At 41.3% G+C, this 14,638-nt stretch overlaps 1 protein-coding gene across 1 annotated transcript in view; it reads right to left on the bottom strand.

Moving 5' to 3' along the window:
- HCN1 (hyperpolarization activated cyclic nucleotide gated potassium channel 1) overlaps nt 1-14,638 on the bottom strand; it is a 173,857-nt gene that overhangs the window by 33,366 nt on the left and 125,853 nt on the right. Inside the window, exon 5 of the mRNA XM_035100970.2 lies at nt 5,715-5,861. Within this exon, the coding sequence (XP_034956861.2) occupies nt 5,715-5,861 (147 nt within the window). The remainder of the gene's footprint in view (nt 1-5,714; nt 5,862-14,638) is intronic.

Below are 14,638 nucleotides of genomic sequence, written 5' to 3'. Positions count from 1 at the left end.
CAGTGGTCGGGGAAGATGGGAATTATAGTCCAAAACATCTGGAGGGCCAAAGTTTGGGGATGCCTGAAATTGAGAAACCAAAATTGACCAATTTAACCTTCTGTAGTCACATCTAACTGCTGATAAGGCAGACTGGATTTTGATCATTTTTCTATTACTTGGACATGCAGAGAATCCAAGTACTGCTTAGAAAACAGAACTCTGCTGGATCTCAGACTCAAGGTGCATCCAGCCCTCAACCCATTTCCCTTGAAGATGGTTTGGAGGCTGCAGCTGGTGCAGAATGACTCTGCTCAGTTACTGAGTGAGTTATTTCCCATGATCTGGGTGCCTACTTGCTATGGAGTCTACTTTAAGATACTTATTTGGTCTTACACAGCCCTAAATGGTTTGGGATCCAAGGACCCAACTGAGTGCCTCTCTTAATATGTGTCAGCCTGGCAGAAAGGATCTATGGAGGAGGCCCTCCTTATAATCGCGCACCTGAGAAGTGTGCAGGGGGTGGGGACCCAGCGTAGCACCTTCTCAGACGTAGCACCCTCTTTATGGAACTCCCTGATTCTGAAGGTGCATTGGGCTTCTTCCTCATGTCGGGTCTATAGGCTGCTTAAGAGACACCCTTTCACTCAAGCTATAGGAACAGCTTGATTTGGTCAACAGTCTGTAAGGAGTATTTTCTTCCTGCTGTAGGTTTCCGTTTTCTGTATTTCGAATGTTATTTTATATATTTTTGTAAGCCACTCTGAGATTTTGTTATGGAGAGCCATATAGAAATGAGGAAATAAATAAATTTTCTGTTGCTATAAATTGGCTATAATTTAATGGATTATACTGTAGTGTTGTGTACTATGAAATAACTATCTTACTATCCATAGGATCAGTGGCAAACACGATTCCCTGCACAGCTTTGAAGTTTCTTCTTCACCCCCATGAAACAAACTAATGGAACCAATTATAGCCTGGGTAATAGTCAGGCGCAAATATCTTTCATCATATTCAAAGTGCCAAGACTTTCTTTTCATATATTTTTTTACACGAACTTGGAGCTGCTTTAAGGAACTGCAAAGAACACTTCTCTGACCGATGCCATCCCACTGCATTACTTGTTATTATCTGCAAGAAGCAAGTAATGATGCCCTAGAAACCCCTGTGAGCAAGGTCAGCTAGTGGAATGCTATTCTCCAGACGGTTTAACAATAAGGCACATCGCCGGAGAGAGTCCCTGGCATTTTTTATCCTAGCATTCATGAGTCTGGAAATCTTATCACTCAGCAACGGGGCACTAGTCTCTTATTGTCCCAGTGTTATTTTTCATGTCCCTCAAAACTCAGTTGCTTCCTCCTCCTCCTCCTAGGCTTTCCCCCTTAATTAAAAACAACAACACACACAAACCTATGGGATTAGCTGTGCATGATGCTAAATGTGCCACTGCTAATCACATCTGCGTTTGGGTTTCTTCTTTTGGAAGGGAGTGAGGAATTTCAGGACCAGCCATGGCCCTCAAGTAATCTCCCAAGACTTCACATCCTGCCCGGACTACATCCCCCATGGGCTTCACTTCACGCCCATCTTTTGCCTGGCTGGAATGAATCCTTTGAATGCCTCTTGGTGGCACAAAAGATGGAGATTGGTCTTTCTCTGTGTGTCAAAGGGAACATTCACATCTGCTCCCAACATTGCCAGCCCAGAAGGGAATGTATGAAATAAAAATCTACTTTTGCAGATTCATGCCTAGATTTTAATTTATTTATTTTTGTCCATCAATCCTTTCATTAGCATTAGCATTTATTTAGCTGCAATTCTTGGTATGGCATTTTCAGTCAATGTTTGGCTCCACACATCTGCTGGTACTGAGCCACCCGCAGTTCATTCAACTGCTTCCAACTTGTCAGCATGACCAACACGGTTGTTCCTGGGCTCAAATAATAACCTGGGTGTCTCAAACATCCTTTTTTTTTTTTCTCCAACATATTGTGCAGTTTTCCTCATTTTGGAATAGAAAACAGATTTTTTTTTTCATCCCCATTCTGTTAAACATCATTGATGGCACATAGAAATTTTTAATTTAGGGAGACGTTTGTGCCAACGTTTGTAGGATGAAATATTATTACCCCCACCCTTCACCCAAAAATTCCAGGGCAGGTCACAGTGATGTAAAATGCAGTATTTAAACAGTTTTAAACAAACTATTCTAAAGTCAGTTCAAGTCCCAATGATTTCAAAGATAACTGAAGGCAACTGGTTTTGGGGGTCTACGCGAACTTTTTCATTTAAAAAAAAAATGATGAGGAAATACTTAATGTATGGCCACCCAGAAGAGAAGCCTATTTCTATGAGTTGCATCTGTAACCAATAAACATTTCAGAAGTTATAAAATAGATGTTAATGGGATTCAGCAAGTGTATATTTGGATGCATACAAGTTTAATTTGGAGAAGACCATTTGCTCTATTGTTTTCAACAGTTAAGAGCACAAGAACAGCCTCTGGATCTTGCTAATAGCTCATCTAGTTCTTAAAGTGGCCAATAGCCACTTCTTAAAGTTCTTAATAGCAGCATCCTGTTCTTAAAGTGGCCAATCAGATGCCTATGGAAAGCCCAACAGCAGGACCTGTTTTCGAAGAAGTTCGTAGTAATTGTCAACCGTGCCATGTGGGAATCCACTGCAGACAACTGAAGTGCCTGGAGACAGACAGCCAAGTCATGTATCCATAGCACTGACCAGAGGAGAAATGGCTGCTGGGAGGAACGCAGAGAGAAGAAATGCCACAGTGCATCTGCAGCAGCACAACTGGACGCCTTCCTCTGCCCCAGCTGCAACAAAACATGTCTGTCCTGCATCAGTCTCTAAAGCCACAGCAGGTGTTGCAACCTTCCAATAGCTTGACCTCAGCCGCAAAGACGCACTCCTCCATCGTCTCCCAAGACAGATGGATGCCAGCAATTCTACAGGACAGACTTTTTTTAAAGCAAAGTCACCTGTGTTTTCGATATGCCTGCTTAGCACCTGGACCTATCTAATTGTTTTCAACGATAATCATTCCGTCAATGGCTAGGAAAGCCTGGATCCAGACTCAACCGTTTATTCCGCTTACTCGTGTAGTTCTGCAAAGCGCTACATTCTGTTTTATGAAGAGCAGCAAAGAGAGCTAAGACAAATATGGGCCATTACATTTCATATAGCATGGCTCTACAAGCTGACGTGAACGCAGGCATTCCCCAGGGTGGCTGGGAGGTGGCTGTCAGTAGGAAACTGACAAAGGGAATCTATATAAACAGGTGGATAACCGGGAAAGCAGGCAGTTCAAGGTGGAACTCAACATGAGAAGGAAAATCTTGGTAAGCCTGGGAGATAGGCAAGGGTGCTCCTTGAGAGAAAAATGCTTCTGAGAGTTGAGGTGTGAGATTTCAAGGTTTCAGGTGGTTAACCAGCAGAGACTGTGGTGTCTTTGTGATATATGGTTTATTTACCCATATATACAACCTGAGCCAAGATGGGGGGGATCACAGCATTAACAACCTGAGAGGGCGTTTCTTTCCTGCATAGCTGCAGCCTTGGATTCTGAGATCAAGCATCTCTCTGACTCTCAAACTTCCCAGGATGTAGCTTTTCTTCCTACTTCTAGCTCAAAACAACGAATTCTCAACTCAGGCCTTTGTCTCTCTAACTACCAGCCAGGAGAGGGAGAGGGACCCACTCATTTGTCCTCTGGCACCAAACCTCCTCCTTTGTTCCTTTAATGGCCCATTACCTAGGCTATTACACCACCAGGAAGCTAGCCTTGCTATTTTAGGAATTAGAAGGGGGGCCCAGGCATACAGCCTACCCACCCAAACTCTTAATACTATAATACCACACTAAAGAAGCTTTAGGGGGACCCCAGGCTGATTGATAAAGAACAGCCTTGTTTGGTGGGAGCTGTTCTTTAAAGCGGGAGACTAGGTTGAGCAGAGCCTCTGTGTTGGCCAGGAACACCCTTCCCTCAGATGGCAATGGGGCCTCGGGGGCGTAAGAGGTGGATACCACACTCCTCACCTGCTATTTGTGAGAACTAGGGCTTAATTGGAGATCAGCTTCTCTGTGATCCTGTTCTTAAGTAAATTGATCAATGCCATGCCTGTTCATAGCGTGCTCCTACAGTCGGCTTTGTCAAGTTTCCACAAACATAATTAAAATCTCCCATCAGATAATTATGCATTGTCATCAAATGATTGCTGTTGAAAGTTTTTATGCAGTGAATTTTTTTAGAACAACTGAAATCACAATGCAATTACAACAGGAACAGCAATGACCTACTGTAGTTAGTGCAGCATAATCATTTCAGTTCTCCTGCTCATATTTTCAGAAGTTCACCTCTTGAGTAAAGCATTTTCATGTGTTTTTGTTAGCTCACTCGTATATTTTTTACCTAGGTTCAACTTGGGGGGGGGGAATGTGAATTGTTGCGCCTCGTGTGCAAGAGAAATGCAATTTGTTATCCAGTACATGGAAAGCGTAGTTTGGAAAGGTTAAAAAATGTCGACATTAAGCATTATCAGGCATGGAAGTTTTAGCATTTGCCATTCTATATCAGAGCTTAACAATTAATGAGCATGACATTTTGATAATGCTAATAGCAAATTCATGCTTATAAACAAAGAAGGAATTTATGCTGCAGTCACCATTAGTTGGATAAAATGCAAAAATATTGAGCTTGTCGAAGCTGCAAAGTGCATTATTTGCTGGATAAGTTGAGATGACCCAGTTCCACTTGGTTCTCAGTACTTTGTGACTTCAGAGTCTATTGACCAACCCTGCTACAGTAAGGTGAGACTTTCTTTTAGAGAAGCTATGCTGATTCTTCTTCAGCAAGGGCTGAGATTCCCCAGCCTCTTTAATACATCACTTATAACCACCACAGCTGTGCTTAACTGTAGCTTAAAGGCAAATGTACAGGGAGGAAAGAATAGCTGCTTCACTTTCCTTCCGCTCCTGTTGCTGCAGCACTACTGGGAGCTAAGCCATGATTTGGCTTAACACTCTGTCCAAACTCAGGTTCATGGTTTGTCTCTATCAAACAAACCACAAGTAGTAGGCCAAGAAAAAACAGCTTGTGGTTTGTTTGCAGAGAGATAAACCATAATGTGGATGTAACGCTGAGCCAAACCATGGCTTAGTTCCCAGTAGCGCAGCACATAGCAAAGAGCAAAGCAGCTAAGATTTTTTTCTCTCCCTCTGCACTAGCACACTGTATGTTCACTTTTAAACCACCGTTAAGCTTGTAAAGTGATTTGTGAACCTGGCCTATTTTTTAAAAAAGAAATCTGGTCTTAATATTGTTTTCCTGGGTACTAGGGTGGAGTGGAGGAACTGGGAAGATAAGTTTGCTGAATTTTCCCAGGTTGGTGGTTTTTCAATCCTCTTCTTAAGAAGGGTGATTTTTAGCAATGCATTACATAATAATTGAAATTCCATAACTGAGTTGTTTAGAAGCAAAACAGGAACAGTAAACCATATTTTAAACAAACATATCATTGCAATAACTTTTTAGTTTGCCTGTTAGGTCTAATTGGAGACAAGCTAGCAAAGTTCTCCCAACCCAAGCCACATTCAGAAAAACTTCAGGGGCTCATTAAAGTCCACCTCAAATGAAGGGTGTACTTTTCATGCACCCGAATTGTTCTCAAGCTCAGAATGTGGGAGAAACCCTCTTGCAATGTTGTTGACGTCCTTACCTCCCTAAGTGGGTCGTTGAGTTCATTGAGAATGCTATCTTCATCGAAGATCTTTCCCTGGTAACGGTGTTCATAATAATCATGGATCTTCTGACGCATATCGGCAGGTAGTTTATGAAACGACATGTACTGTTCCACTTGCTTGTACTAGAAAAAGAGGAAATGTAAAGGGGAAAAAAGAGTATATTAATGCAATAGGCTTTTAAAAAATAATGGGGTAAAGCCATAATGAGTGAATTACTAACATCATAAAAGAAAAAGGCTAATGTGTGGCTATTAGCAGAGGGAGTGAAAGGATAATAAGAACCGTGGTTTCTCCCTCGCTTTGACACTGCACAAAGTTTTGAGGGGATAAATCAGGAAAGACTTTTTGTTAGCGCACCGTGTGGTCAAAAACTTCTTTCTATATAGCCTGGCTTTTGAACTTTTTCCCATGGGGGAAACAATGGCCTCCTGCATTGGACCCATGGCCATTTGAATATTGGCCATTGAGTGCCAGCACTCTTCACATGAGTCATGTTCATGTTTTAGAGCAGCCACACAGTTCACATGGGATCCCAGCCACAACTGCTGGGCCTAACTAGAAGTCTAGAAATGACCTGGAACACATGTTGTCTTTTCCACCAGCTGAAACCACTACAGGAGAACACTGGCAGTGATGGATAATGTGTTCTTCAAGCAAACGTATCTTCTGTGAGACCTGTGGCTCAATGGGTCCATGTGCCTGGCTGTTAACCAGAAGGTTGGTGGTTCGAGGCCACCCAGGGACAACTGCAGGTAGGACTCCTGCATTGAATGGGGTTGGGCTAGATGAGCCTCGGGGTTCCTTCCAACTCTATGTCAGTGATCGTGGCTGATGTGATACTTGAATTTGGGGTGTCCTGACTCATAAGAAAATAGGAAGGAAGTCAGATCAAGCACAGTATTGTCTCCACTGGCTGACAGTATCTCTTCTAGGGTTTCAGATAGGGATCTTTCCCAACTGCAGACTGAATTTGGGACTTTTCCATGCCACATATAGACTCTACTACTGAGCTGTGCCTTTCAGCACATACTACATTAGCCACTAAGTTATACCAGATCTGTATAAAAAGGATAGTTGCATTCTCATAAATGCATCTATTATAATAATTATATAATACAAAAGTATATATTTGGGATAAACTATGGTTAGAAATGTGTATATCGAGACAAAAATGCTGAAATTACATATTTAATCCTTTAAAAATACATATTTAAATTTAATGTAGAAATAGGATTACATGGATTTGTGAATGGACATATTTCTATGGAATGGAAAGAGACTGATCCATCCATTCTTAACTTGGCCCAGCGGTAGCTGGAATTAAATGCTGGTTGCAGGTGTAATGTTCATCATTAAGTCTGTGAGGACTGAGGAGGATTATCTGCCTGTTGCATTCAGTTCCCAACCCCTGGCCTAACCGTCCCCCAACATCTGAGATTCCTAATGCCAAAACAACCATAGGAGGTATGGCATTTCAAGGAGCAATCCTGCTTTAGTCCAAACATTATAGATTTTAGAGCATCAGGGGAAGATCACAAGCAGATCATGTAGAGTACTCACTAAAATGATGACTAAAAAAATTACTAACCTCACAGAGGGATGCTGTAGAAAGGAAAAGGCTAAAACATATATATTAAGATCTGCATTTTCTGCTGCCTGAAAAATGCAAGCTGTAAACAGCAAACACCGTAGAGCTGTTTGCTGACTCATCCATAATAAGATTTATTTTCAAAAGGGATTAAACCGAAAGGTCATTATGAGGAAGGTCACTGTTTCGTCCTCAGCACCAGATGTTATAAAAGCAGTATATTTGCTGTCAGGACATTGTGGCTGATATTGCACTAATTACTGGGGATGGAAAGCTGGCTGCTTTTGATTTGTACATATGAGCCATGTTTTGTGGTAAAGGGTTTTTTTTTGTTTGGTGCGCGTAGCTAATTCAGAAAGATGAACCTAGTCCTTTTGCAAAACACATGAGACCTACTACCAAGGTTATATAAGGGAAGGTGAAATAACCAAAGGTGTAAGATTTTCAGCTACAAGCCCTTCTGTCGAATACCTTTAACTGAATACTTTTACACTACAGAAGTACAAACATTTCCTGTATGAATCAGTTGAGTATGTCCATATGATCCTAAAAGCTCTTCATCTATGCAAACAGAGAATGTCTGGAAATATTTTCCTTGAAAAGTTCCCAGCTGAAAGGATTGGGTCCTACAACAGCCTAACCCCTGGATCCTTCTGAGATGATCTCCAGCTGGAAAAACCTGCCCCAGAGACTTCTCTTTTTATAAAGTACTTTGAGGTTTTTGGTGTTTTTTTAAAAAAAACAATATAAATTTTTATGAAATAAAATAAATTCTCAAATCCACCCAAAACTGAGTCCAAGGCAGAGAACTTGGTGCAATCTTTCAGAGTAAGAATGGATTGTCAGCAGTGAGCACCAGACTGGTTAAATATCCCCGATACATCAGCTCACCTTACTTCTATGTTTCCAACTGAGGAGTCAGAATCAGACCCCCAGAACAGGAGGGGCACAAGTTTCCCCATCCCTGCCTTATAATCTTAGGGAGTTGGGGCTCCAGGTTTAAAGGCTCTTTTGGATACTACATAGCAAGAGCAATGCTGGATCAGACCAAAGACGTGCATGCAACAGCACTCTCCTCGCTTGTGTTTCTCAGCAACAGCCATTCAGACACATGCCACCTCTGCTGCTGGAGCTAGTATGTTGGCATCATAACTAGCAGCCATCAATAGTCTTGTCCTTCATGAACATGCCTAAAATGCTTTTGAAGCTACCCAAGTTGGTGGCCATCACTATAACCTCTGACAACGAATTCCAGCTTAACTGTGCAGAGTTTAACGCTGGCCTTCACACCAAGAACGCCACTCTTATTCACAGATCCCCTGCAAGGAACTATCCCAGGTACTTCAGACCTTGTCACTGGTTGTAGCGCACATTACCCTACCCATTTAACAACCCAGCTAATTTTAGTCAAAATCATCTTGCTGCTGGAACCCAGCTACTCATGCCTGGCTCCTTCTACCTGTTCCTTCTTGCTTCTGTTTAAGTGTCCCGTATTGGTGTGCGCATGTCTTTTATATCTCAGTATCAATACCCAGGTAGAAAATGTCGAGCAAAATGCCACCCCAAAGTTCATAGTTTGGTTATACCTGCTTAAACTAACAATTAATTGATATTTCAACACATGTGAACACTTCAAACACATGGTATGTTGAAGAAAATTATTCAATTAGTCTACTGAGCAGGTGAACCACAGCATGAGAACATATAGGACAGGACCAGGAAAAGCCTGTATCTGTTGGTGGAGGTAGTGTCTGGTCTAATCACCATGACATTCAAGCTTTGACCACAGAGTTAGTGTTTGTAACTTTTCTTTCCCTGCTTGGTTCCCCAGCATTTGACCTTTACAAGGCAATGTACGCCTTTTTTCAGCTGCACTGGTAGCATTCTAGTACATGACAGTCCAATTAATTGCTTCTGCTTAAGCCATGCCTTTTGTACTCTTATCCACATTTCTGCCTCTTGGCAGATTACTGACCTAAGAGATTTGAATTAATACACTTTAACAAGTTCCAATCCTAGCTTTGACCCATTTCTTTTCCTTATCCTTTGCATGAGTCGGATAGCCAGTCCCCTGTGGATTGATCTGTGATCTTCTGTCACCTGTTCAAATCCTCCTCTGTTGCTTGTTTCTTTGACTGCACTCTGCTTTGCAACTGAATAGCCTTCGACCCACATTCTTAGGTGAAAGATAAACAATAAAGGTAACAAAGCTTGGAACCTAGCGATTCGACTTGCCGGAGCCAGGTCTCAAAAGACATTTGTAGGTATTATACCTCATTTACTACTTTGTTGGCCAACCTAAAAATCTTTTGATCAGCCTCAAACATTAACCTGAGATTTAATGACACCAGTTTCAGCTATCTGTTCAAAGTCTTTTGGGTAAATTGCTAGGAAAACTAAGGGCACTATCTAGCTAACTTGTTCCATCAGTGCAACAATTTCCACTTGAGCAATGGAACCATAGCTGCCAAGTTATCCCTTTTTTTAAGGGATTTTCCCTTATGCTGAATAGGCTTCCTCGCGAGAAAAGGGAAAACTTGGCAGCTATGAATGGAACCCACCCCCCTCCTACCTTGCAGTCCTCCCTAAATCTGTTCTGGGGGGAGAGGAGAGGGGTGGAAGTTCCATTGTGAGTGTGTGCATGAATACACACACACACACACACACACACACACACACACACACACTTTTTACCATACTATCCGTTGTTCAGAAGTGCTACATATGACCTGAATCTCCCAATAAGCTTTTATTGTTTTTGGTGGTTTTAAAAGAACAATTGGTTATGTCCCCCCCCCCCAAAAAAAATCTGCTGAAGACTAGGGTTGAAGGGAGTTGGACTCCAACAACATATGGAAAGCCACAGGTTTGCCACTTCTACTTTAAATGGATCACTAGGTTCACAGAGACAAGTCAACAACAAAGGGGCTACACAATCACATCAATAAGTCCAGGTCACATCCTGCCATAGCTGCCAAGTCTTCCCTTTTCTTGCGAGGAAGCCTATTCAGCATAAGGGAATTTCCCTTAAAAAAAGGGAGAACTTGGCAGCTATGCATCCTGCCAATATGACCTGAATGTATTGATGGCTAATGACTGTAGTTGCTTCCCTGGTTCACGATGATGGTGCTTTCATTACTTAATACCAAGGTATGTTAACAGCAGGATTTAGGAGGAGTTTTCCAGACTTCAGTCAATGCGTTTTTGCAGAACACTTTTTAAAGATCATAACTCTACTTTTTCCCTGCTCTTGGAAGATACAGGATAAAAATGTGAATGCATTCTTGGGTGTATATGCCCTACATATGCAGCTGCATCGCACTGGCTAATTTGTGCTTTAACAAGTCTAGTGTTCACAGAATTTACAACCCGCATCCTGTTCACTGGGGAGAATAGTTAGGACTTTAACCAGCTCCCAGTGAGAGCTCCGTATATGGCCTTCAACTGGCTAACAAGTCAGATATTTTAATGCCCAATTAATATCCCTATTGTTCTGTTTAAGAGGTGAACACTTACCCCAGGTATCAGTTAGGTGGGGAATGAAGATAATATCCTGCACTGAAAGTAGGACATGTCACACATGATTAGCATCAGATGTGAGGCCAGGTGCTGTTGTTGCTGTGCAAATGCTCTAGTATATGTCTCACGAAGTCAGATTATAGGGGATACTAGGCCCTCTCAGGAGATAAGGTGTACAGATGGCAGTGGGTTGGGCCCTAACATTAGGGAAGAAGCCTCACTTGTTTTCCTTTTGTGGGAGTTGCCTATTTGCCTAATGGACACAAATAGGCAATTTAATCTACATTAGGTGAAGAGGAAATTGGCAAAGCAGCGAGTTGTGAGAAAAAGAGAGGAAGAGACTTTGAGTAAGTCCCCTACCAAGCAAAGTCTCTTTCTCTCTTTTTCTCACAATTCGCTACTTTTCCAATTTCCTCTTCTTTACTTCTTTGCGGATATGTTTTGCAGACTGGTGGGACTGATTTTTGATCCTCCCCGCACCTTATCCAGCATGGATGTTTGTGAGGTGGTGTTTGCAAGTTCACACTCACTGCTTGTCCATGCTTGTGAGTAACTGGATATAAATAAAATTATATTTATATTCAATTATATCCTATACAGGAGCAGTCCCGCTGGACTCAATGGAATGCACTTCTGAGTTGGCATCTACAGGATTACACTGTAAATGGCTCACCTACTTGTTGTTGTCTTCTTTTGGAAGACCAGTTTGATTTGATGGCAAGCTTGTACATTCTTGTTTGTGAGGTTGCGGCTGCTCAAGCTATCACCAGCCCTGTTATGGCCAGGAGCTAGCTAGCAATGCAATGCAATGTTCCCTGCTAATGTAATGAACAGCATTTGAAACCCAGTATGTTCACCCTGATTACTGAATGACACAAACCCTCGTTTGCTTACCTGGTAAGCATCAAATTCGTATGCTGTTTGGTAAAACAACAACAACAACCCCAAAACCCTTAATTGCTAGGTTTATTTGATGTTATATATGTTCAATTTTTCTCCCAATTCAGGAGTAAGGAGATCTGTACAGAGTTGGGCCTAAGTGGGATGCTTTGATTTTATGTGTTGGCTACACATAATTTGCAGGTGTTCCTACTTGAAGAGAATTGAATGTTAAACTGTGGCTCCATTTTCTTAATCAGCCAACTCTTCATTGGAGATAATCCAGTTAAGCACTTTTCCATAAGGCTCTCGGCACCAAAGTTGTTAAATGGTGGGTGTATCGGAATAGTACCTACAACATCTATTTGCCAGGTTATGGGTTACAAGACTGTATGGGACCCTGTTGGGTCTATCTAGTCCAAAATCCTGTTCCCACAGTGGCCCACCAGATATCTATAAAAATCCTGCAAGCAAGACATGAGCACAACAGCACTCTTCCATTTGTGATCCCTAGCAACTGGTGCTCAAAGGCCTGTACCTAGCTACAATGAATAACAGCAAATGATAGTCTTATTTTTCAAAAAAAAAAAAAAAAGTCTGATCCTCTTTCAAGGCTACCCAAAAAGAGGCCAAACCCTGATTTTGAGCTTTGTTGAATGGCCCCAGGTAGGCCATTATGGAAGGTGGGAGAGCTGATGAGGATAATATCTGAAGACATTGCCCCGCTTCCATGGAATTTCAGTGTGAGGTTTTTCCTCCAATTATTATTACATCAAAGTAAATTAAGTTATGATCATTGTGTTCTATATTTTTTTAAAAAATAAAGCAAGACTCTGACTCCATGGGAACAAACCAAGAACATGAATCTTCTTCAAAAAATTCACTCAAACTTAATTAATTTCTCAATCATTGTAACTGAAATGAACAATAGTAAGACATTGTATAAACTGGTTATTGAGATGAAATGTTTAATTACTGAGCAGAAGTTAAATGGTATTATAAAAATTCTGGGAAGGTAATTAGTAAGGGGTCCTGGATGAGGAAATGAGCAGACAAACATGGCAAGCAGAAGACTGCTCAGAATGTTAAAAATAACTGCATTTCTTTGTTGAGGGGAAAAAGGCAGTGAGGCCATCATACCACCTTTAACAAACAGTTACAATTATTATTAGCTTGATAGCTCTAAGTATGTGTATAGCCTTCTTGGCAGAAAATAAACCAAGTAAGATGAACCCCTTTTGCTAAGGGAAGGGATGGGAAGTGAAGGTTAATTTTTTTTTGGGGGGGGGAGTACTTGGAGCGCATGGTATAGGTTCACACATAATGCTAAACCATGGCTAACTAAAATGTCGACCATCGTTAATAAACCACAGTTAAACCGAGACACTTGGAAGATAAGCACTTAAACCTTGGTTCTCATCACAGAATAGTTAATAGTACCAATGAGAGCAGCTGAGCCTTAGAGCAGTTTAATTCTTTTGCCATTCTTCACTCGCAGCTTTGAAGCTTCGGGGCAGTGACAGTCCTTCACCATGGTTAAGGAGTAGGTCTGGATTTGCACATAATGCTAAACTATAGTTCACATTAACTAAGCTTTATAAAGCAGCTATAAACCTTGGTCGACAAGTGGTTTTTGGCCATAGTTATTATATAAGCTATAGTAAAGCTGCTGTGATGGGTTTGTGCATAATGCTAAGCCATAGTTTAGTGTTATGTGAGAACCACGCCTTTCTGTGATAGCCTAACTGTTTGCCTGATATGTCTGTGTATCGGATGGCATGAAGTCATCTAGTGGGGTGGGGGAAAACATACCTCATTTCACATTCAGTCAGTCATGAACAAGCTGTTAATCAAACCAAGTAGAAGGTGTTTTGGCTATACTTGACAAATATCCCACAATTTAAAGAAAATGACCCCTCCTGCGCTAAACATAGGGCCGGCATATGTCCGGAATTTCCAGGACATATCCGGGATTCATCTGCTGAAAATACCGCCCAGGTGGAATTTTCAGAAATTGGTTAAAATGTGCAGGAAAATCTGGGTGTATGGCAGCTCTTATTAGAAGTTTTGGTTTTTTGGTGAAATTTCTAAAAACATTCTTTTAAAATAGCTCAAAAACTTTTGAGGGGGGGAAAGCTTTTGCTACTACTACTACTACTAGCAATCACCAAGGTAAATAAATACAAGCAACCTTCTTATTTTCCTTACTGTTCAACAGATGGTACAATTAAGAATCCCAAGGCACAAGCTAAATAACTGTATCTAAATAGCACTGAAAGAGAACACCCATTAAACCCAAATGACTAAAAAACCCAAACTTTTAAAATCATACTGAGGTTTCTTGACATTGATCATGCCCCAGCCACACCATGAAATGGTTTTGATTACTCACATTATTTCACCCAGAGTGGCATGTACTATAATTTCAGCTATTTCTTAGGCTGAATCAGTAAAATCATTTTATATGAAGAACTGATTGGAGGAGGACTGTTATTGGCCAAATGGTATAGTTATGCCATTTAAATGTGACTCTCTATGTTCTTTAAATACAGAGCTATGCAAAGCAATGGCCTCGGATCTAAACCCACTTATATTAAAATCTTAACAATGTCTGAGCTCCAATCCCCCAAATCTCCAGGTAGGGCTGGGAACCTTTTCAGAAGACTATTGCCGTTTTGTGTGGAGACACTGAGCTACATGGACCATTGGAAAGATTAGGTATGAAGTAGGTTCCTGTGTTTCTAAGCTTTGTCCTCTAGCATTGCAGACTAACATCACCTAGCAATGCTAGAGGACAATGCATCAATATACATAAACAAAAATTGGTTTGAAGTCCACATTGTGGTAATGGCTTCACAATATTCAACCTGACGATATATCGTGAATCATGATGTGTCCTTGTGCCAAGTAAAA

This window comes from Zootoca vivipara, chromosome 11, assembly GCF_963506605.1.
Source record: "Zootoca vivipara chromosome 11, rZooViv1.1, whole genome shotgun sequence".
NCBI lineage: Eukaryota > Metazoa > Chordata > Lepidosauria > Squamata > Lacertidae > Zootoca > Zootoca vivipara.
The sequence above is the reverse complement of the archived record's forward strand: the minus strand, read 5'-3'. Positions and strand labels throughout refer to the sequence as shown.